The 24,389-nt window shown below is 36.7% G+C and overlaps 2 protein-coding genes across 4 annotated transcripts; one reads left to right on the top strand and one right to left on the bottom strand.

The window, feature by feature from the left end:
* Window positions 1–6,460: 6,460 nt before the first annotated feature.
* Window positions 6,461–17,577, bottom strand: LOC131194737 (parathyroid hormone 4-like). The gene is made up of 3 exons (XM_058176100.1): window positions 17,368–17,577; window positions 7,732–7,839; window positions 6,461–6,911 (listed from the first exon to the last, which is right to left on the bottom strand). Exons 2-3 carry the CDS (start codon window positions 7,791–7,793, stop codon window positions 6,524–6,526), a joined length of 450 nt encoding a protein of 149 aa, XP_058032083.1. The 5' UTR covers window positions 7,794–7,839; window positions 17,368–17,577; the 3' UTR covers window positions 6,461–6,523.
* Window positions 17,578–17,742: 165 nt separating this feature from the next.
* Window positions 17,743–23,683, top strand: SRSF3 (serine and arginine rich splicing factor 3). Of its 3 annotated transcripts, none has more exons than XR_009154284.1 (6): window positions 17,743–17,916; window positions 18,656–18,863; window positions 19,548–19,682; window positions 21,656–21,694; window positions 22,385–22,714; window positions 22,911–23,683. XR_009154284.1 is itself a non-coding variant. In XM_058176089.1 (6 exons), exons 2-6 carry the CDS (start codon window positions 18,658–18,660, stop codon window positions 22,936–22,938), a joined length of 495 nt encoding a protein of 164 aa, XP_058032072.1. In that variant the 5' UTR covers window positions 17,744–17,916; window positions 18,656–18,657; the 3' UTR covers window positions 22,939–23,683. The 3 variants fall into 3 exon arrangements, 1 of the variants encoding a protein (XP_058032072.1); XM_058176089.1 differs by having other exon boundaries at window positions 17,744–17,916; window positions 22,628–22,714; XR_009154285.1 differs by having other exon boundaries at window positions 17,746–17,904.
* Window positions 23,684–24,389: the final 706 nt, after the last annotated feature.

Genomic DNA, 24,389 nt, shown 5'->3' with positions numbered 1-24,389 from the left:
TAAACTATTTCCTCTCCACCTCCCCCCAGGTGAAACTTGAGGAAAATACAAAGGACTTGTTTTGAGTTGAAGAGAGAAGAAGCCATGTTAACCTTTGCCTGCATTCAGGCATATCCCTAATTCTGCATGACAGTCTTCCTTTCATCCCACCCAAGGCCAACCAGTTTCCTAAATTTTGAACTGAAGCTGAAGTGGCAAGTTCAACTGGGATAAGTACTGTTAATCTGCCACTTCAAAGGCTTTCATGTTAATGTTATGGCCAGGAGGTATGTAGAGGATAAGGAAGATGGCCTTGAGAGATATATGCAAGCTCTGTTGCCTAGGCAAAGGGCCTGCTTATCTTCACTAATGTCATCTTCCTTATTCTCTATTGGGTGGGATGTAGCCGGCTTCTCTTAGATATTACAAGCTCATTGACAGTGCATCTTATCCGGCTGCTGAGTAGATTGCCATTGTGGTTTTTACTGTTGGACTGAGAGGACACCTGATTTCCACAGGAAACCATCTACTGGGCTGCTTTCAACCACTGGTGTGTGGGAACACAGCATTACAGAGCTCTCTTCCCCAAACATACTTTTACAGATGGTTGAAAGACCAGAAATGCAACTTGAGTTTTCCAGTTTTCATATATTCTGATATGTTCTCCAGTTGTTCTCTGACTAATCATGTGCTTCATAAACACAATCAAGTGTTTTACCCAAATGAGGTTAATGTACAGCAATGACTGCAACACTTTTTCTCCCCTGCTGTGAAACCTAGACAGCAGCTTGCAGGAAATGTTGGGAAACAACCAATCACACTACTATATGAAGTGGTGGATGCATAAACACAACTGTCAAAGGAAGAAGTGGATGTTGAGGATGCTGAGCAGGGGAACGTGCAAATGCTGAGTTCCATCCTTCTTATGCAAGGGTAGTGTCAGCCTCCGCTTTATTTGAAGTGTACATTTACCTATTGGAGTGTTTTACTGTTTTATTACTTCGTTAAAGGTTTTCTTTACTGAATATCTTACTTGATTTATGGGAAAGGGGGAGAGGTTTGTACTGTTGCCAGGGTTCGGCTGATCATTGCAGGTGAAGAAGGAGATAGTCTTCCAACCAGATGCTTGAACTGATTTGGCGTGTGAATGTAACAGGAGTTGCATGCTTCGCATTCCATCCAGAAGATTGACAGAGGGAGAACATACGGAAGTGAAACAACACGTGGCCAAGGAGGAAGAGGACATTGGACTATGACTGTTTGATCCCTGGTGGCAGGAGGGTTCAAGAGAGGAAATACCTTTATACAGTTGTAATTACTTTCAGTTCTGGCTTAGCTTTCTCTGCAATCTGACGTGTTTAGTAAAAATTACCAATCTCTTCAAACTGATGGAGTTGTATTACTGAGTAGCTTCCTCATACAGCAAGTATAGTATGCATGAAGCTTATTGTTCAGAGACAAATGATGAATCTTCCGTGAAAAAGGGTCACCATGAACAGCGAGACCAAGTACAACCTAAAGTACAACCTGTCCTAAAGGAGGACAGTTCAGCAGAATATATGGTGTAGACCTCTGGACCTGTCCTATTAGGATTGTAATGCATGGATGAGTTGTGTTGATAGTACCCCTAAGCTTAAAAGTGCTTGGTATACTTTGAAATGGATTGTAACTCAGGCAGGCATCTGCTGCATGGCAACCAGCCATTTTATGAATAGCCTCCTTAGATTGTTATGTGTCTTCTCTTGCCATCCATGGACAGGATCCCAGACAGCCTGACCAGGAAGCAATTTGCAGAGGTGTCAGTGTTCCCAGGAAGTTAAGATGCATGCCATTGTCAATGAATCTTATCAAAAGTCTTCCATAACCAATTCATTGCAGCAGGTATGTACTTCAACCTCTCACCACCACCCCTCAAGTGCAGAGAGTGCCTGGTATCCAGTAGGGATTTGGTTCCAAAAACAGGCCAGCCTCCAATGAGGACAGTATCCCCAGGAGTTGAGGAGTAGCCACTAGAGGAAGGAAGGTGCATTAAAATCAGTGTCTCATGGATTGCACAAAATTCTTGCCATGGCCTTAAGCCTGAGGAATCATCTTCAGTACAGTTGTGCTAGAGACCCAGTCACTGCCGCAACAAGTACAGCAAAGTTCACATTACAGTCTGCTTTCATCTGGTTGGTGAAGAGAAAATTCCTTTCTAGCAATCAGTGAACCACGAAGCACACTAATACTATGTATTATTTTCAGCCCTGATCCATAACAGTTTGTTCTAGTCCTCAAGAACAAGGTGAGCAGTGCAGAACTTTCTTCAGGCCATACAAAGCAAAACAACAGAACTGAACAGCACCATGTAAAATAATATACCAGCACACTTGCTGTTACCTGGACTTTCATAGGTACGTGATCAAGATTTCCACAAATAAAAGACTCTGTTATTTTTTATGGAGAAGCCTCACCATCTAATCCATGGGTTAAGATTCAATTTGCTTGGCTTGTACAATCTGTCAGTTGGGGCATTTTTAGTGGTGGGATTCAGTCAGTTCAGGTGAACTGGTTGTTAAATTGATGGCTGGCCCCGCTCCGCCCCTTCCAGAAGCCCCCATGCACCCCATTTTGGCTCCCAGGTAAGTGCAGGAAGGCCTACTAGGCCCAAAGGCAGTCTGCTTTTGCTCCCAGGGGGGTGCAGGAGGTCCAGTGCTACCTGTCACACCTCCTGGCCATGCCCACCATAGCCACACCAACCCAGCCGCTCATTAGGGCAGAGAACTGGTTGTTAAATTATTTGAATCCCACCACTGGTTCATCTATACAAATTAATTGGCAAATCAAATTCTATGCATCACTGACAGACAGTATCTACTCACTAAATAAATAATCTGCAGTTTCTGGTCAACAGGATTAAATCCAATAAAGCAGGAATAGAAAACTCCCACCCATCCTGTGGATTAAATTCTGACAGATGGCTTAATCTACCACAAGCTTTCAAAACTTCAATTACCCCTAACATCACCACACATTAGTAAGAGTGATTGGTGGATGAAGTGAATCCTGATGAAAAATTATGCCCAGATAGAACAGTTATAGTTTTAAGTTTGCTACAGCATTTAGTTGTTGGATTAATATATTTTTTTGCAATGGATGAATATGACTATTACCTTAGAATTTAAAAATATCACAGTTCATTAAAACAGATTGACATCTTTGGAAGAACCAAGAATTCTAATTTCTTCATGTGGTAATTTTCTTTCTAAAACAGACATTTAAGGAAATGACTCAATGGACAACACGAGACTTCTCCAATCTGTAGATGATTGGATCCAATCCAAGGATCTCAGTCAAAAGAAATTCTGGCTCAGGTTATTAAGCTGTTAGGTCAGGGCTGTCAAACTCCTGGCCCATGGGCCAGATGTGTCATGCTCTGGCCATGCCCATGCCAAGTTTAGCAAAGGGGAAAAAAGTCCCAATATGTCATGTGACGCAGCCTTGATGACTTGAGTTTGACACCCTTGTGTTAGGTCAGATTAGTGTAACTTCTCTATATAACCCAACTATAAATAACATGTAAGACATAATCATGTATCATATGTTGGCTATATCAAAACAGCTGTTCAATCAGAGCAAATATTTATAAATAATGAACTGATTGATTCAGAAATGTGTGCAGTTCAGAAATTATTAAGAAGTACTTTGGACTTTACATAATGCAGCAAAATCCATGAGGTATGTTTTTTTTCTAGCTCACACAGATGTTGGGCTTCCTTAAAAGTAATGAGATTTGTGTAATGACTTGTGATCACATGAAATCCAAAGCACTTCTTCGGGATCATTTTTAAACAAGGTACAGCTACATTATTTATCGACCAGGTAACTATTAAACTAAGATGCAATTGTGCATAAAAAATAGGATGCAATTGTAATGCAATTTTTTGAAAAAGCTTTTAAAAAGTCTTACTACTAGCTTGTCTGATAAAAGTATGCCGGTTAATTCTGTCTCTTTGTGATACCACAAAGTTGCTGACACCCTGACTAGAATGTGACACTTAGATGAAAAATTCTTTGGATAAATCTACCTAAAGTTCAATATTCTTATAATAACTAAGAAAAAACACACGTTGCTGGGGTAGCCATCCTCATCCTTTTTATCAAAAGACATCTTAGAGCATTTTGACAAGAATCTCAAATTCCACATTAACATTTTTAAAACTTGCTTTATTATTTCAATTTATAGAAGAATAATGTCTTCATGGTATCTTCTACATAAACAGTAGGTAAGTTCACATATTTCACCATACCACTTAAAATCTTTATTGACATTTTGTTATGACAAAAAATGTGATTTAAATAGAGTTTGTCTTACATGTATAGTAACAGAATATTTATATTTTTGGTTGCATAATAATAGGTAGATTTCTTGGTCCATGAAGGAAAATAAATCCAACCTTCATAAAGGGGCAGTTCCATTAATAGAGATCAAGCAAAATCTTGCAAAAATGTGCATGTGAATGATATGACAGGCTTTTCTATTTCTGGAAATGAAGGAGTACACACACACACACCCTACATTACACCCAATCTTAAATTAAAGTTGAAAAGCCCTAAAATGAAGGGTTAACATCTGATTTTTTTTAAAAAATCCAGAATAGTACTATCACCTGATAACTGTAACACCTTCAACTAGCTCACTGAGTGTGAACTATTACAGCAATTACATCTGAACTTCATTTTCCACTTCATTGTTTTTGTATCATTTCTTAATTTTTTTAAAATTGAAGATGTCAAATGCTTGCACACTCTTTTGTGACACTTTAGCAAGCTATAATAAAGGTACATTTTGTATTTTTATTATCCATAAAAACTGAACTATACCCAATAATACATTTTACTTGCTGTATATATTTTAGCAATTGTAGAGTGTGCATTACTCAGACTTATTAGCTTATTATGTGCTTGTGCCTTTTATTACTCCTTCAGAATGTATGGAAGTGGTCTTGTATGTTTTCTTGTCCCAAAATAAAATGCCACAAGTTAATTTTTCTGTTTATGTGAAATAAAACTAGAAACTGAGAAACCACCATCCTTATTATTAGCAAAAAGAAACACAGATGTTTCACAAATCTAACCGTGATGTATGTCACGAGATTCTCTGAAAATGTACCAAAAATATATGCAATGTTCCAAAAGTAAGAAACAAATTTACGCTTAACACCATCTAATAGGCATTCAGCTAAACTCCTGAAAAATGTTGCCCTGCACAATGTACATTAATATGCACCTGCACTAGTAAGCAGTTTGGTCACATATATGTACAATACATTAATCAGGTTAAAGGTTCTGGTTACCACCTTTAAGCGCTCCATGGCTTAGGGCCCGGGTATTTACGGGACCGCCTGCTGTTACCTTATGCCTCCCACCGACCCGTACGCTCTCACAGAGAAGGTCTTCTCAGGGTGCCGTCCGCCAAGCAATGTCGGCTGGCAGCCCCCAGGGGAAGGGCCTTCTCTGTTGGAGCACCTACCCTCTGGAACGAACTTCCCCCCGGTTTGCACCAACTATCTAACCTTCGGACCTTTCGCCGTGAATTAAAAACTTATTTATTTATCCAAGCGGGACTGGCTTGATTTTTAAATTTTCAAATTTTTAATTTTTAGTAATTTTATATGGGGTATTTTAGGCTGGGTCAATTTGACGGTTTTAATTTGGCCATATTGAATATGTATTTTAATTGATATTTTAATTTTGTATATTTAACTGTTTTAACTTTGGCTGTACACCGCCCTGAGTCCTTCGGGAGAAGGGCGGTATAAAAATTTAAATAAATAAATCAGATTTAGGTTACTTGTGTCATAAATGTGATGGTTATGCAGCACCTATAGCATTAATATTAGCAAAGCACTATTCTTGACTGATAATCAGGTCCAATTGATTAGCTCTCCCTTAAGTATGTTACTCTTGTCTTAGATGAGAAAGCAAACCTAAATTCCTATTTGAGTGATGGCTCAGAAAGCTGAACATTATCTAGCATTTTTATTTGAACGGTGCCTGAAAATAACATGTTCTGTTTCTCCTGTCATTTCACATTCCATTCAGTATTTCTATCATTGGAACATGTAAAATCATGCCTTTTTCCATGAAACTAGTCTTTAAAGACTCAAGAACTCTTGGATATAATTTTTTTTCACTTTTAACAATTTGGAAAATTACAGCCAATTAATTCAAAATAATTCTTCCACAGATATACCTGAATGATTTCTTTATACAGAAGTAGTTCCAATTATTTCTGATTCAATTGATTATTCCAGTAATTTTATTTAAAATCTGTTCACTTTTTCTTGAGTACAACCAGTGGGAGCAAACTCTCATAATAGGCCCATTGTCTTAAATTAGAAATGTGAAGTACTCTGGTCCTTACTATCTGTAAAAACTAGAAGAAGTAATAAACGGCAGAAACATGCATGTCTAATTATAGCATAACTTTATTTCTGTCCTAACTTGGACAGTACATAATTCAGGTCAGACACAGATAAAGACAGCAGCTGGGGTTAGAAATCTACATCTGAGCACTAAGATTTCTTTTACCATCTTGGCTTCCCATTTGAAATAAATCAGAAAGATCTTGCAGGACCTGGTGGCCTTTTCCATTCTTAAGATAGTGCAGCAGATTTGCTTTTGGTATTTTGGTAAAAGGTGTGCCCCTCCCCAGGAGCTCTAGCAATAAAGGCTCCATCATATCAGACATTTCTTCTCTATCCATGGTGTCATAGAGATCTGAGAGATCTTGCTCCTTTGAGGTCAGCAGGACATGTGCTTGGGAGAGGTCTCGGCCACTAGCTGTATGCACTCCCCCCATGGCATTATGGAGCCACATGAGTCGCTTTAAACTTTGAAGGGTTCTTCCTCTGTCATTCAGCAGCTGGTGTTCTGTCACAGCTCTTTTACTGAAATATGAAAAATCAGTACCTTGAGAAGCAGAACATATTTAGAATGGAAGAATAAAACATTTCCAGCCTCTTTCACTTTCTGCTACAGACTTCTTAACAAACGAAAATGAAAAGAAGAAGATTGAACACAGAAGAACACAGCATTGCATTCTGTTGTCATATTACATCCAACTCCTTGCTCAAACATTTAATGGCATTCCAAGAATTTCAAATGGAAATAATATAAATTGTTGATCGTTGATTGTTAGGTTGATATCCTGCCTTGCTTCTATACTGTTGTGACAAATAAAAAAAAAAAAATCAAGGCAGTATACATAATGCTCCCTCCTGCTATCTTCCCCACAATGGCAACCCTTTGAAGTGAGCTGGGCTAAGCTGAGAAAGAATGGCCGAAAGAATTAGAAACCCCATCTTCTTTATGCATCAAGTCTAGTTGGGTTTTGAATTCAGAAGGTTAAACGTGAGCTTTCAGTCTGAGTCAAATTGTTCAGCATCAGTACCTATGATTCACTTTGATGCTCTCCAAGTCGTTTTTTGAATTAACAAAATACCAGAAGAGTCTTACATTTAGTTTTGCTATTTACTGGCTACAGGATAACTTTGCCTTAAAAAAATGTCACCAATTTTTAAATGAAAAATAATTTTGAAAAAGATAACATTAAATTCCTGTTTTAATTTTTTTCTACAATTTTAACTAGTAAAATACTGGTATAATTACATTTTAACATTTAATTTCACATGCAAAATACATAATTCTAGATACATAATACAAGATATATAATACATAGAATTACATAATTCTATATGAAATTCTTACTTTTCTGTTTCTTGACATGTTGCAAAGCAAGCAAGAAAAAAGATGAATATAATTTTTGCCATTTGTAGATGTTTTTCTGACAAGAAGATCTTTTTTCGGTCCTGTAAACTTTTTAATGAGATGAAATTATAATCACTGAAGTACAATTATAACATGCCATCTTTAAATAACTACTAATAAGAATAAATATATCTCAATCAAAAAGAAGTAAAGATAATTAATCTTTCATATTGCTTTAATGTATAGCAATTAAGTAACACTAGTACCATAAGAATGACGGTATCAGTTCAATATAACAAAACCATCACATTTGATTTACATGTTATTTGTATTTAAAGCTAAAAAAGGAGTTATTAAATACATTTGTATTATTCCTTTCATTAAAAAAAAGTATACATTTACTTGGTTACAGACTTCCTCATGTAAATACTGTCAGGATTTTTTTTCAAATTCAGCACCCATTGCCAGCCAGCAGTCAAGTTAGGGAAGGATTGTATCATAAAGGAAAACCAAGAGCAGATGCCTATAAAACAATATGCTTCGAAAACCATAAAGCAAATGCAATGATTCACCTCCCCCCAAAAGGCTTGATGAACAATACAAGATAATAATTCAATTTTTAAAGAATACTAATCACTTACTGATGAATTTTGTATGGGCTTTATACTCAATACTCACTATTATATGTCTTCCTACTGAAGTATATTCAGGCTGACCTGCTGGAGTCTATTGAGGCTACTGGAACTCTGGTGAACTTGCTCTACACTGCAGAATGAGTCTTCAGAGCTGTTTTTATACTTACCCTGTGCCTCATGAACAATAGGTATGAGCTGTGCATCATATTCCATAAGACCTTCCCCCCTGCCCTTTTATAAATGAAATACGTGTTCTGTCTGAAGTCAGTCAGTCCGGAAGAAAAGAAATCTACTCATATATCCTTATTAGTGATTGAGGCAATGGGATATCATTAGTTTAAAATATTACTAAATATTTGATACTGCAGTATTGTTTCTTTATAGGATCATAAAATAGTGCAATAAGTGAGTCAATAACAAGTTATAGGTGATTTTTTGTTTTAATTATGAGGTGCACAATTCAATCAAATGGGGGTAAGAAGACCATCTCATCCATCTCTTAGCTCACTTAGTACAGTTTAGATCTGTACTTTTAGTACAGTTTTTAACAATGAGTTAACCTTTGTAGTTTTTAATATTTAATATTTTAATTATTCTTGTTCTATATTATTCTTATTCTTGTTCTATAACTTGTAAACTGCCCAGAGTCACCTTGTAGGGTGATAGGCAGAATAAATTTTAAAAAAAAAAATAAACTGAAAAAAATGTTGGATACCTTTTGACATGTATTTTAAAATCAGTATCAATGGATGCTATAAGATGTGTGTTAAGAGAAGGGAAGGCAGTCCACATCCTCTGAGTTGCATACCTCTTGCATTCTCATTATTTGTGCTACTAGATTTTGTTGTGTCATAATACAGTGGTCCCAGTCTTTGTGGCTTGGTGGCCTGGGGTGGGGGAGGAGAGAAGAACCAGGCCGTGCAAGTGCATGCCAGCCCTCTACTCATCGGGCCTGGTTTCGAATAGGCCACAGTCCAATAGTGGGCTGCAGCCCGGCGGTTATGGACCCCTGTCATAATAGTTGAAAATCAGTGGTATGATTTTGAGATGAACAAACAGAGTAGTTATAGAGTAAAGCCCCACAATTGAGACTTAAATTACTTAAATAAATAGCAATGCACTATCCTTCCAAGACAAAACACAAGGAGAAGCGACTCTCCATCTCATTACAGCCCAGAAACCCCCCTTCCTCTCAGCCTTCTATAACATGTAGACTCCAGCCACCAAAGGCTTGCCCACTACATATTGATTATTTGAGCGGGTTCTTTTTAAAGGTATCAATAAATGTGAGACAGCAAGAGAGAATGAGAGCTATTATACTTTGTAAACCATAGTTTATAGCTTAATTTGTAACCATTTATTGTTTACATAGCAAACCGTGTTTAAGCAAACTAACTTCACACAGTAAATAAGTACGCTTTATGGTAAAATTTAAAATTCAGATTATTTAATGAAAGAGGCAAAAAAGAAACAAAACAAATTAACATTAATACATGTACAGCTGCCAAACCTCAGATAACCTTTAGATGACAGCAAAGGAATACAGGATACATAACTTCTCGATACCTTGTGATAAACTTAATTTTGCAACCCAGGCCTGGTAGCCTAATCTAGGATTTTTTATATTTGTTGACATCATACTTAACTTCACTTAAGGGTTCTAATATTGTCGCCTGATTTTCAGCTGTTGCTGTAAGAGCCATTTACTGAAAAGGTTAAAAACTGTAAACAATTAAAAGTTTTAAATAAAGATTGCTAAATTGGTACTTTTGCGATTTCTCTTTAGTTTTCAGAGTACCCATAAAGATAAATTATTTCTTTGTGAAAGAAAAACTACCTAGTTACAAGTTCATAGACTGATCAGCATTAGACAAAGTCAAGTCGAAAAAATCTGATCTAATTTGCTGTTCAGCTTTATGATTGCCTTCATTTGATAGAAATGAATGGAAAGGAAACAGCAATTATTTTAAGAATTATGTTTACATTCATCTGAACAACTGAATGTCAACTGGAGAAACTGGAAGATGCTGACTGAATGACGTCATGCATTCTATCATGGACCAAATACACTGCCATGGCTACTCTTTTGTTATATTTGAGAAGGTGCATTCAAGGAAAAATCAAAATGGTTCTGAATTCAGAGACTGGATCTGTCCAGCATTTTTAATTACTGCACTAAAGAAATTATGGATGCTTTATAATGTAGTGATATTCCTATTAGACCAAGAACAGCCAGGCAAAAATGAAAGCCTAATGATTCTCAGGTTTGGCTTCCTATGGTGAACTCAAAAATGTTCTGGGCAAAAAATGTATCTCTTCTCCGAAAAGTATTTGCTGTTCATTTCTGTACATTGTAGTGTCTCAAATGAAAATATAGATTACCATCAGAAGAAGTATTAAATGGATAGACAATAAAATGGTTTTAAAACTTGATTTTTAAAATATACAATTTAATATAACAGGGTTCCTAAACCCAATTAGGTTAGTCCAAATTGTATACCAGAGGTTCAGTTGGTTGTAGTAACTGGTGGTATTGTAAAACAGTTCATATGTAACCGTTTTGTTAGAATTGACAACCACACAGACTAGATTTCTTTAAAGCTAGCATTAACTCTCATAATCCACACCAAAATCTCCTTTCTGAACTTCAAAAACTAATTTCTCAGCTTTAATGTAATTGCAAATTTTAGGGTAGGAGAAGGCAACCTGTGACTCTTAAAACTTTTCCAGAGTGACTAGAAATATGTGTCATGAAATATTAGTGGCAAAGCATTACAAATGTATATGAAATTTGGAGTCCATGCTGTTTGCTAACAACTTTTGATGTGCCTTTGTTTAATCTGGATTCACCAAATATAAATGTAAACTCCATCTACATGGAGGTAAATATTATGGAAGGAAAGTTTACTGTTATATATGCCTTCTACTTATACATATACATACTTAATCATTGATTGCTGCTAATACTGAAAAGTAAAAAAAAATCCACGAGCTTGGATAGTGTAAGCTTGCATTAAATTTGAATTAGAAACTATCACCAACTTCTGCAATTAAGTAGAGTCAGAAATAATAAGCGTTCTAGATTGTGACCTCAAAACGATCAAATTCATTTTCATTTTCTCAATGAAACAGAAAACCAACAGCTGCATTATCTCTGACAGGGTGTCCACTATTTGAGACAATCTCTTTTATTGGCAAACAGGTTATAGTTGAAATAAAATTTACTTTTGAATAATATACACCTATTAGTTCAAATCCTATTTTTCTGATCTTAAAATCCAAATTTGCTTTATCTTTTATGTGAAAATTCTTCAAAACTCTGAAGATACAGTAATTGCTATTTTTTTTTCTTGGCTAACGGTATGCAATTCTTTCGACCTTTCCATCACTATTAACTTTTAGACCTTTCGTTATATTTTTTCATGCTCTCCTTAACATTTCAGTTTAATAATAATATGCTTCTTAAATTAGGCAAACCTTTTCCAGTGGAGTTACCCATGTTTTTGATGTGTTATACATCTCAGAAAGAGAAAGTAATCTTTTGTGGCTGATAAATATGTTTGGATTTTTAAGATTGTGTCATGAGTATTCTCAGAAAAAGGCTGTCATGGGGGTTTGTTTATTTATAAAAGCACTGTCGTGGTTGAGCAGACAAAAGCATCTATTTACCAGACATCAGGAGAAATGAAAGCAGAAATAATGTGAGGAAGAAGTAAATTACTTTAATTACATATATCTAAATATAGTTACAGTGGTAAAGGACAACAATGAAATAGTAAACCTTGAGATATTAAAAGAAATGAATCCAGAAGAGCAAAGACTACTGGCAGGGAGGTATCAAGATGTGAGTGGCCAAGCAAAAAAGGCTGTGATGATAAAAATAGAGATAATGCTCATAGGATCCAGAATAGTAAAAAAAAGAAAGTTAGCATAATATGATTACAGTCCTCGATTTACAATCACAATTAGGACCAGAATTTCTGTTGCTAACCAAGCTGGTTGTTAAGTGAATCATGGGCAATTTTACCACCTTTTTCGCCATGTTAAGCAACTCACTGCAGTTTTTAAGTGAATCACATAATTGTTAAGTGAATCCAGTTTCTCCCATTGACTTTGCTTGTCAAAAGTTGGCTGGGAGCATCGCAAATGGAGATCACATGACCCCATACATTCCAGTTACCAAGCATCCAAATTTTGATCACCTGACTGTTAGGGCCATTCATAAATCACTTTTTTCTCAATGCCATTATAACTTTGAACAGTCACTAAATGAATGATTGTAAGTCAAGGACTACCTGTAATAATAATTGTAAATTATTTTGACAACTGATACTAGAGGGGGTGAAACTGAAAGAATACATCCCCAAAAGAAAACTACAGGAGAGAAAATGTTTATATGAACAAAAATAAATTATTTACAGTCCCAACTGACCAAGTAAGCAAGAAGGAAAATGGGATTATAAAAGAACACATGACAGGGTTGAATAACCTTGTGTTGAATTCAATGTTATTTAAGAATGCCCCACTGCTAAAACTATTTGTATATCTTCCTGATAATTAGACATTGCTTCAAATTCTATGCATCATAAAAAATACTAGGAAATTACTGTGATGGAGATAATAAAATATAATAGGGCAGCTATGTCCAAAGTGGAGCACCTATATCCAAATTATTGAACATAGAAAACAGTGAAAGCAAAAAATGAAACTATTATCATCATCAGAAAGACAAACAGAATTACTTAACTCACCGCTAGATGGCAAAGTGCAATAAGTTCACATATGACACCAGGCCAAAGTATATACAGTACTATATTTTATACTTTGAACTACTCACTTGGATACCGTATTCCACTCTATACTAAAGATCAGTGGCAAGAGTATCTATTACTAGGTTGGACTACAATCATAGAGAAAGATGCAAAAGACTATTTGCTTCCATCTACTGGAAATCCAGATTTTTGCCCATCATTTCACTTTTGCACCAAAAAATATTACCAATGCTAGCGTGGATGGAAAGACCTTGGTTGCCATGAGAAAATTAGCACTTGGAGAAAAATGGAGATATTAGTGATATTATAGCAGTGCGCTAGTTACAGTACAGTATGTGCCTAGCCCAGAAGGAGGCAAAAAACAAGTTTGAAATCCCAAAAAGGCATAAAAATGAAAAACACATCCTCATGGAAGAACTGCAAATTGCCACCAATTTGGGTATGCTAAGACATTATCCATGTTAACCAAGTCCTACTTATATTGTGGAAGGCAGCTGATCCCAAAAGAAGCACCAGGGTACTTCTCAGAAAACACCACACATTTATACCATCTCCTCTGTGAATTCCAGTAGCACATTTATATCATTTTAAAATATTCCTTCAGAGGAATATTTAAGACACTTTGCTGCAAACTATCATTTTACAATAAAATATATAAGACGTCAGCCACATAGGTTCCTTGATAGGATATTTACAAGTTACACAGCCTTTTTTGGAACAATAGTTAAAGAGCAACCAAAAGAAATGTTTTTCAAACAGCTCAAACCACAGAATCCCAAAAGGCATAATGATTTATTTGTGCATTATTCTAAATCATAAATCATGATTAATAACAATTTTCAATTGTTACATTCACATGTCCAAAGGCAACTATATGATGTATTATGGTTCAAAAACATTTTATAATAAATATGGCTTGTCAGCTCATGAGTGATAATTTAGCAAGTTGCATAAATGTAGATTATGACAGGTAGTACTCAATTTACGAGCACAATTGAGCCCAAAATTTGTTGTTAAGTGAAACATTTATTAAGTGAATTTTGCCCCATTTTACGATCTTTCTTGCCAAGTTGTTAAGTGAATCACTGCAGTTAATAACACGGTTGTTAAGTGAATCTAGCTTCCCCATCGACTTTGTCAGGTTGGAAAAGATTATCACATGAACCTGAGACACTGCAATTGTTATAAATAGGGGTCAGTTCCCAAGTTTCTGAATTTTGATCAAGGAACCATGAGGATGCACAATGGTCATAAGTGTGAAGAATGGTCAGAAGTTATTTTTTCAGTGTTGTAACTTTGAACAGTTACTAAATGAACTATTGTAAGTCAAGGACTACTGTAACATCTTCCAGAGACCTGCTGTGGTATTTAGGAATTGGAGACAGGAGTTTGTATTTTGCCAAAAGAACAAAGCACTACACCCCACTGACCTGTTGGATGTTTGGCCTTTAACAAATGCATCAGAAAAAGAGAAAGGACTAGGGTGGGGTTTTAAATTTGCATATCAACTATTCAGATGTAGAAATACCTGCAACACTGTGTACTGCAGGAAAAACTTCAACATTAAGTTGTGTACTGCAGAAAAAACTTTTGTGGGATGAAATAGTTTTGTTTTACAGAATCCAAGACAGAGTTTACCATGGAAAAGGTAGAGACACCCTATTGATGCAATAGTCCAAACCCTCAACTGTCACAAATACTCCTCATAAATTAGACTTTTTCTACTTTGTCACTTCTCCTAGTGTGTGGCTCCTTCTTCACTACCCCACCCAAGTGCACTTGGCATGAGGCCCTTTTCCTTACAAATCATCAAAGCTTCCATTTGGGAACATTTATTGCTTCTTTTCTGCTAGGAGTCTGTTGGCACAAAAGTAAATTAGAAAATATTATTTTAGCTCCTTTTCATGTCATCTTAGTCCAAAGATAACCAGACCAAGGTGATTCCACTTAAAACTGCATGAACGCTTCGCTTTAGTTAGGGTTTTTAACCCTTGAAATTGTTTTCATATTCTGATTTCAAATATGTTAAATCATTAGCACAAAATATTTATTTTCATTTTTTGTTCAATTTCTGTAGTCGCCCTTCTCAGTCAATGACTGAGCAGCTTACAATTCAAAAAATATATTAAACATATTTGAAACATTTTAAAATAATAAAAACAGTATAAAACCAATAAAAACATTAAAACATCCAAATGAAATATACATAGGCGCAAGATACTTGGCCAGTTAGCAATATAGCCAGGAAACGGGAAATTATGTATTATTAATCATTGTTTTCCTTATTTAAAAGAAGTTTTTGGTTGCAAGGTATAATTTTTAAAATGTAGAATGAAGTGACTTTCATTCAGCGCTGAATCAACAGTATCTATTGGATATTGTTGGACCCGATGGACTATTGGACCCGATGGACTATGTGCATACTTCTTAAAAAAACTTTCCATTAATATAGCAGAACCCCTAAGTATTATCTTTGATAAAGCTTTCACTACCAGTTCCCTTCCCAAACTTTGGTCACTAGCCACAGTCATCCCTATCTTCAAAAAAGGAGACCCCAGCTTAGTCGAAAATTACAGACCGATCTCTCTTTGCTGCGTCACCTGCAAAGTCATGGAATCAATCATCAACCAATCCATTACCTCACACTTAGAAACTAACAACCTACTCTCCAATAAACAATTTGGTTTCAGGAAAAAATTATCATGTAACTTACAACTTCTCCACTGTAAAAACATATGGACTACAAATCTTGATCAAGGCAAATCAATAGATGCAATCTACATAGACTTCTGCAAAGCTTTTGACTCAGTAGTACACGATAAACTTCTCCTAAAACTAATATCCTATGGCATCTCAGGACCCCTTCACAAATGGATATCTGCTTTTCTGTCTAACAGACAACAAGTGGTCAAAATTGGCAATGCTTTATCAAATCCTGTTCCTGTCAAGAGTGGCGTTCCTCAAGGCAGCGTCCTTGGACCAACACTCTTTATACTATACATTAATGATCTTTGTGACCATATCTCAAGTAATTGTGTTCTCTTTGCTGACGATGTCAAACTATTTAACACCACAGACAATACTTCTATCATTCAAAACGACCTTGACCATCTAACCGCTTGGTCTAAAAATTGGCAGCTCCAAATTTCAACCAGCAAATGCTCAGTCTTACATATAGGAAAAAAGAACCCAAACACTAAGTACATACTAGATGGACATTACCTTACAGACAACCCCCATCCTGTTAAAGACCTTTCTCCATTGCTCTGAAAACAATAAAATACCTTATCCCACCAGACTTAAAATCCTAGGCTTAGAAAACTTGGAACTCCGTCGCCTTCGACAAGACCTAAGTTTAACTCACAGAATCATCTATTGTAATGTCCTTCCTGTCAAAGACTACTATTATTCGTTTCATAGTTCCCATCACCAATCTCTTTCCACTTATGACTGTATGACTATAACTTGTTGCTGGCAATCCTTATGATTTATATTGATATATTGATCATCAATTGTGTTGTAAATGTTGTACCTTGATGAACGTATCTTTTCTTTTATGTACACTGAGAGCATATGCACCAAGACAAATTCCTTGTGTGTCCAATCACACTTGGCCAATAAAATTCTATTCTTCTTCTTCTTCTTCTTCTTCAGCTTTAATTGCAATAATACTAGAGCAACTAATAGATTTAAACTTAATGTCAACCGCTTTAATCTAGATTGCAGAAAATATGACTTCTGTAACAGAATCATCAGTGCTTGGAATACTTTACCTGACTCTGTGGTCTCTTCTCATAATCCTAAAAGCTTTAACCAAAAACTTTCTACTATTGACCTCACCCCATTCCTAAGGGGACCATATGGGGCGTGCATAAGCGCACAAACGTGCCTACCTACCGTTCCTGTCCTATTGTTTTTCTTTTCTTCTTCCTATATATATATATGCTTATACCTCCTTATATTTACTCATATAAGTGTTTATATACTATATAATCTTTTTGTATGATACCTACATATATTGTTGTGACAAAATAAATAAATAAATAAATAAATAAATAAATAAATAAATATCGGAAACAGAGCTGTAACATTACAGTTTGGAAAGTCAGGTCTGAATAAACATCCCTTTTTTCCCCTCCCTTTTCCGCAACACAATGCGGTTTGTAGTTAAGATTGCATTACATAGTCTTGATATTCAAAAACACTCATCAACTGGGACATAACTATACCCCAGAAAGAATGGAGCGCTGAAAAAAAATACAATCCTCTCCTTGAGCCTTTATGCATCGCAAGAAAACCTGAGCGCAAAACACGACCGATGTACGGTAATCGCCACCCCAACTCAGGCCTCCACGGCTCCACTGTCGGGCCCACCTATTCCTTCCTTTCCCTCCCTCGCCACTTCCCTGCGGTTACAATAACGGTTGCCATGGCGAACCGGCTGTGCCCACCCGACCAGTACTCTCAGTCTGAGCTGGGCACCGGGAAGAGGGTAGGGCACTGGAGAAAGTCAATCATCAGAGAGGTGTCTTGCTATTGGCGAATGTTTTGGTCACGTGCCAATTGAGCAGGCGGTATATAAACTCAGGGCGTGGAGGTGCCGTCCGCCATTTTGTCCAGTGGGGGAGAAGCAAAAGAGACAGCGGAGTCGAGTCTTGGCGGGAAAGCAAGCGACTCCGACCGCGCTCACGGGGCTGCCGGACGAAGTAGAAGAGGCGAAGAAGGAAAAGACTGGAAGCCGCTCGCGGGAGTCTTTTACACTCCTGGTTAGGGAACCGGTGAGGGAAAGGGAGTTGGGTCATCGTAGAAGGCCTCGCGGTTGTATTAGCGGACAAAGAGCCGGCCGCCATTTTGTGTGATCGGAATAGCGTAAAAGTTACTGCGATCCTAGGGATTGATCGCATACGCGGGAACGGAGATGGATTGTCCTTTTTTTTACTGTACTCGCCCGCGAGGTGAACGAGGGGATAGTCAAAGGGAGACGGAGATTGTGAGGGACTCTCACAATCTATTGTTTAATCTATTGTTAAAAAAGGGCGCGCCATTTTCTATGTTTTTCCTTGTGGACGAACACGAGGTTTATTTAACTGGGGGGCTCGTCTGCCTACCTGATAAAAGGCCTTCCCCGAGTATGTGGTGGTATATGTACTTTGCACAGCAGCAATTGGGGGTGGGGGGGAGAAATGTAACAAAAATGGAAAACGTCGCTGCTGGTTACCTTCCTGATTTTCTATTGAGTTAGCTAATTACCTTCTCCAAATTCAGATCATTTTCCGATTTCAACTTGCATCAGAACAGGTTTCTGACTTCAGAACATTTTTTTTCGATAAATGTGAACCTTTATGAACTCGGAAGTTGCTAATTCACAACGGTTTTTTAAAAAAACTTTAGCGTTATCTGTAATAAAGCCGTGTGCGATTTATAGGATTCTCTTGTTTGATAATCCATACGTGAATTACCTTCCGCTATGATTGTCGTTTTCGCCCATATTGATCACCATTTTTGCATGAATTTCAGAGATGCATCGCGATTCGTGTCCACTGGACTGCAAGGTTTATGTAGGAAACCTTGGGAATAATGGCAACAAAACTGAATTGGAACGAGCTTTTGGCTACTATGGACCGCTGCGGAGCGTCTGGGTTGCTCGAAATCCCCCTGGTTTTGCTTTTGTTGAATTTGAAGATCCACGGGATGCTGCCGATGCAGTGAGAGAACTAGATGGGAGGTAAACTTCTTTATGATTTTCTTGGGAAACCTCCAAATGAGCACTCTGATTTTTAAAAATGGAATGAATAATGAGAAAATCCCATGTTAAAATGTTCCTTTAAAAGGATTTGAAGTAAAGGACTTCTTGCAGGTATCTTGCATCTCTTGCAGGTAGTTCTAAGTACTGATCAACGTATGAATTGTTACCTTAGGAAGATTTTAATTTGAAAGCAACTCAAATACACACTTTTTTCATGGTTACCAGATTTTAGAAATACTAAAATGCTTTATCATTTGGTATTTTGATTTAGCATTTAAAATTTTAAGCATTGTTAATTCTTAGGAATAATGACTCAATCCAACCATATTACTGGCAATTATATTTGCATGTTAATTTCTTTAAATATTAGCCTTTATACTGAAAACCTAAAAGTGAATATGAAATAACATTTTGGATGTTTGTACTTGTACTGTTGGCATTCTTCAATAATTAAACAGCTTGAATGTGAGCAATAGGACGAAGTAAATAGATTGGCTTGCAAGATTTTGTGTTCAGATTATTCTGACCATAGGTTGTACTGATAGGAATTGTCTAAAAGATTGAAAAAACATGCCTGTCTCCTAGTGTAGGAAACTCTCCTTAAGCACATGTCCTTAAATTGTTTGATTTAAATCGATTAATATCAATCATGATCTTTCCCAGAACATTGTGTGGCTGTCGGGTCAGGGTGGAGCTGTCCAATGGTGAAAAACGCAGTCGGAACCGTGGCCCACCTCCCTCATGGGGTAGACGACCTCGAGATGACTATCGCAGGAGAAGTCCTCCACCTCGCCGCAGGTATCTAAGATGAAATAACTTTATTTATGATGTTGGCAGTATTACCATTTTGACAAAATAGACTTTTCAAAATCTGCACTGTCTTTATCAAATCACCAAATTCTAAAGCATTAAGCAGATGTTAGAGGGATACACTTTGTAGAGCACTGACTTCTGTCATTGGGTACCTGTACCAGTTGATAGTATCCTCTAACGTGGTTTATCATCTTTTCTTCTGAGGTATATTCATCTAGTCACTTCCCTTTTTTTGTCCCAATATTTCAGCTTTTTTTTTTTTTTTTTGCTTCATTGTTGATAACATTACGTACAACAACTTGGATTTTTTCACTCAGTTTGCTTTTCCTTTAGCACAAGTGATGCTAAGCAGGCAACTGTTTTATGGATTCTGAAGCAATGAATAGTCACTCAGCTAAATTTCGACTGTAATAAGTTTGTTGAAATATTATTGCCTCATTTGAATTCTGCAGTTATGAATTCCCCAAACAAAAGCAGATTGCTTGGTAATGCATACTCTGACCTGGAAAATTGATGAAGTGTTAAATACTCACTTCAGTACTTAAAACCTGATTTCTGCAAGGGCTGACCTCAACCTATTGCAGATGAATGAAGTCCATACTAAATAATGAAACCTGTTCCCTTTCACTGTAGAACACAATAGGAGTATTTGTTAGCTGCTAGATGGTTGTACTGATGGCTTGTTTTTCATTTTTTTATGCTTTTTGGTCCATCTATTAATAAAAATGAACCCGTTACAGAGTCACCATCATGTCTCTTCTCACCACCCTCTGAGTCTGCATTAGCCAGTCAACTAGCCCTTTCAGCGTCATGTGACCAGCGCGCCCCATTCAGCTTGGCTGGTGTCGTTTCACATGACCCAGGCATGGCCAGTCGTCAGGTTGCACCGCCCTTTGGTTCCCGAGCATGCTGTTTCTCTCAGCCTTCTCTCCAACCTTAACCAAATCGGCAGCAGCCACCTCGACCGCCCACACATTCCCGGCCAATCAGCTCAGCTGTTTATTTACCAAATGTCTTCACAACAACTACAGCAGCAGCCTTCGGCTAACAAAAAAGCAGGAAAAATCCACAACACCCCCTTCGCCAACCAGCTAAATACAACGCAACATCTGGCAAAACCTTTTCAGCAAATTCTTCTTGGCAGTCAGTCCGGCAGCCTCACCTCACCATTTCTAGCTTGTTGAAACCAAAAACTAGTAAGTTTTTCCTGCTTATACAGTTTACTGCTGGTTAAAATAAGGAGTAAGCGGCTTATAAGTAATTATTTTTTCTCAATCAAAGGCTGGCTGTGCATAATTTCGTGGTAACATACATATGTTGCTTGAATAAAACTTTTAAGGGTGTTAAGGAATCTAATATAAATAACTAAGCTGCAGTATATTTGCATGTGAGTTGGGCAAACTTAATTGCTAACTTTGGTTTTCCTTGCAAAAAAACTGCCACATCCTTTCACCTTTAAATGGTTTTACTAACTATTTCAGAACAATTACTTTATGGGATAAACTGGGCAAGCTAAGGTTCTTTAGACTAAACACACTATGACCTTTTAAAAATTACATTCACAGATGCAGCTCTAATTAGTCATTGTCACTGTGTGCATTAGTCTTTCACTTGGTACTCTGCCTTGCATGGGTTCCAAAACACTAGTTATACCAGTTTTGGAACTACTTGTGGGACTTTGGTATAGTCTTTTAGGCAGTGGATTTAGTTGAGATGGAAGTGCTGCATTGGAGACAGGTTTGCTATGACATGGTATTAGTTAAAACAAACTCATGGCTGGAAACATGCTGATCACGCTGAGTCTTTTTAATGCCTGAACCTTTCCATTTTGCTGGACGATGGGTGCCATTTATCTTGGCACATTCACTGGGCCCAACAGTGACTTGACAAGTTGGGAATTACCTCACCTCAGTTGTGTTGGATTGATGAAAATACTCACCTTTCTTTTTTGATTGTAGATCTCCACGGAGGAGGAGTTTTTCCCGTAGTCGTAGCAGGTAAATTGTTGAGGCTGATCATGCATTGCCAAAATATTTCACACACAGATGTAAAGAAGCATTCCCTGTGTCATGAAAATGTTTCACAAATTTAGTAAGCCATGCAAACAGACTTGCATCGTAAATCTGGGAATGGGGACTGTAATGCACTAATGGTCCATACGCTAGATCAGTGTTTCTCAAGTACAACAATCTCAAGATATGTGGTCTTAAAATCCCAGAACTACCCAGGCAGCTTGCTGACTCTGGAATTCTGGGAGTTGAAATCCCCACACGTTGAAGTGGCTAAAGTTGAGGAAAACTATAGAATGAAAGAACATGGCTGAACATAATTTAATAGTTTTAAAACGACCTTTTAAACTGTTCTTTTCTAATTTTCTAATTCGTTTTCAATTGGGAGGCTTCAGAATAAGTTTCCTTGCCACAGATACAAATTGGATTGTTAATTTTTTGCTGAATAGTTTATTCACAGTTTATTCTGAAGTCATCCTTGACTTTTTCTGGTAGCAGATATTCATATGGAATCTATTAGGGATTGCCAAGCATGAATCTGAAGCATTGATAGAGCTTAATACATCACAGCTCTAAATCTCTTTAGAAAAGTTTATATGTATATATCAGCCACAAGTGTTAATTGAAAATATTTAACACACTATTTCTATCTGAGACTGATAAACACTTATCTTCTAGAACGAGTCCCCAACCCCTGGTCTGTGGACTGACACCTGGACACGGCATGCCAGAAACTGGCCGTGTAAACAAGCAAAGCCCCTTTTGCGGGATGCAGGCGATGTGCAAAACCACGCCCCCTCTGATCCATGGAAAAACCTCTCCACAGAATTGGTCCCTGGTGCTCAAAAGGTGGGGTGGGGGATGCTGTTCTTAAACCTGATTTTTGATGCAGCTAACTTTATGATACTATTTCCTTTACAGGTCCCTTTCTAGAGATAGAAGGAGAGAGAGATCACTCTCAAGGGAGAGAAATCATAAGCCTTCCCGTTCATTTTCCAGATCTCGTAGGTAAGAATATATGGACTCATTCAAATACTGGAGTGATTTAAAATATAATGTATTGTCCTTAAAAATCTCTTTGATCATATACGGGCCAAGTTGAATATTCAAATGTAAATTAAACTTGTGTAATATTACATTACATTGAAATATATTTTGGAATTCATTTATCATTGTTTGACTAAATCATTTGTGTATACTCTAGCCGTTCCAGGTCAAATGACAGGAAATAGAACTTCAGGAAGAATGATGTACAGGAAGTCACATTTTGGTCTGAAGACAGTATGTACAGAACATTGTTTTGTTTAAGACCTCATAAAGCTTGGTGCATTTTAAAAATGTTTTAGCTGTCAAAATTTTGTGTTTTTTTTTTGTAACAGGTGACATGTAACAGTTGTGAAAATGTATATGGTTTTGAGCAGGTCATTCAAAGTGTAATAAATCTGTTCTACATTGTACCCTTAAGCATAAACTATTTTAATGTTGGCCAGTTACCTTGCAGAGATAAACAGAATAAGAAACCTACAGAATAAAGAAACCTTATAGCAGCAATTATTCATAGTCTGCTGGGTCATCTTTTAGAATCTGCAAAAGCTAAACTCAAAAATAAATTAACACATAGACTTGTAAATCATGAATATTTTCTATAATTGTGAACGGACAATCTCTGCAGTATGAAATGTGGAGGCTTAATTGGCCAAATAAACTAATGGCAAACAAGACTGAAAACTTGTAGCTAGCCTTTTTTCTAAACCTGTCTTGACTTGTGATTTATGCCAAAATTCCCATTATTGTGCAAAATTCCAATTAAATATTACACCTTTTTCTGTAGAGCACTACTAAAACAGAGCAGATTAACTGTTGATTTGGATAAGTACATATGTATAAGGGTACATTGTAGATAGAAATTTTCCTCATTGTGCATAAGTTGTCTTGTCACTGTAAACTCTGAGATTAAAGTTTTTGTTACAAATCGTTCTAAGGATTTAACTCTTGTATCTTGACAACCATTCGTGCAAAATAAAAAGTTGACTTAGGTATAGCTTAATTAAAATTTGTTAATAGTTTGAAGGCACATTCAAACGTAATAACTTCCAAGCAAACTCTAGTGCTGTTCGGCTTAGCATGCTGTCTTCCATTACTCTTGTATTTGAGTAATAAAGAATTCAAGCTTTAATATCAAAAGTTAGCATAAAGCCCTGCGAGTAAAAATTAAATACAAAAAATATTTTTCTTATGTTTACAGAGCTTTAAAATTCCCCCTAAATATTGCATGCAATATTTATCCACATAAGCCTTTGATGGTTTGTGATTTGAATGCCAAAATATACATTGATTTTGTACCCAGATATTTAAATTAAATCCATGCCAGTGGAAATAAATCTGTTTTAATTTCTTCATGTTTTTAAAAATAATTTAAAGATCTTAAATGTTTAATTTGTTTTAAACAGAAGGTCTTCAAAGGGGGTATCAAATAGGAACTTCATAAGATTTAATATACTGTCAAGTTATATCAGACATAAAGCATTCCATGCACAGCTCATCTTTTAGGAGCCCATTGTGGAAATAGCTCTTTAAACTGTTAGTTCACAACTAATAAATTCAGGTGTCATTTAAGAACATCTGAGAAGAATAAATGTGATCTTGCTTATTTTGCATGTAGGTCTACTTTAAGCTTATAGAC

The sequence above is a fragment of the Ahaetulla prasina genome, chromosome 3, assembly GCF_028640845.1.
Source record: "Ahaetulla prasina isolate Xishuangbanna chromosome 3, ASM2864084v1, whole genome shotgun sequence".
Taxonomy (NCBI): domain Eukaryota; kingdom Metazoa; phylum Chordata; class Lepidosauria; order Squamata; family Colubridae; genus Ahaetulla; species Ahaetulla prasina.
The sequence above is the reverse complement of the archived record's forward strand: the minus strand, read 5'-3'. Positions and strand labels throughout refer to the sequence as shown.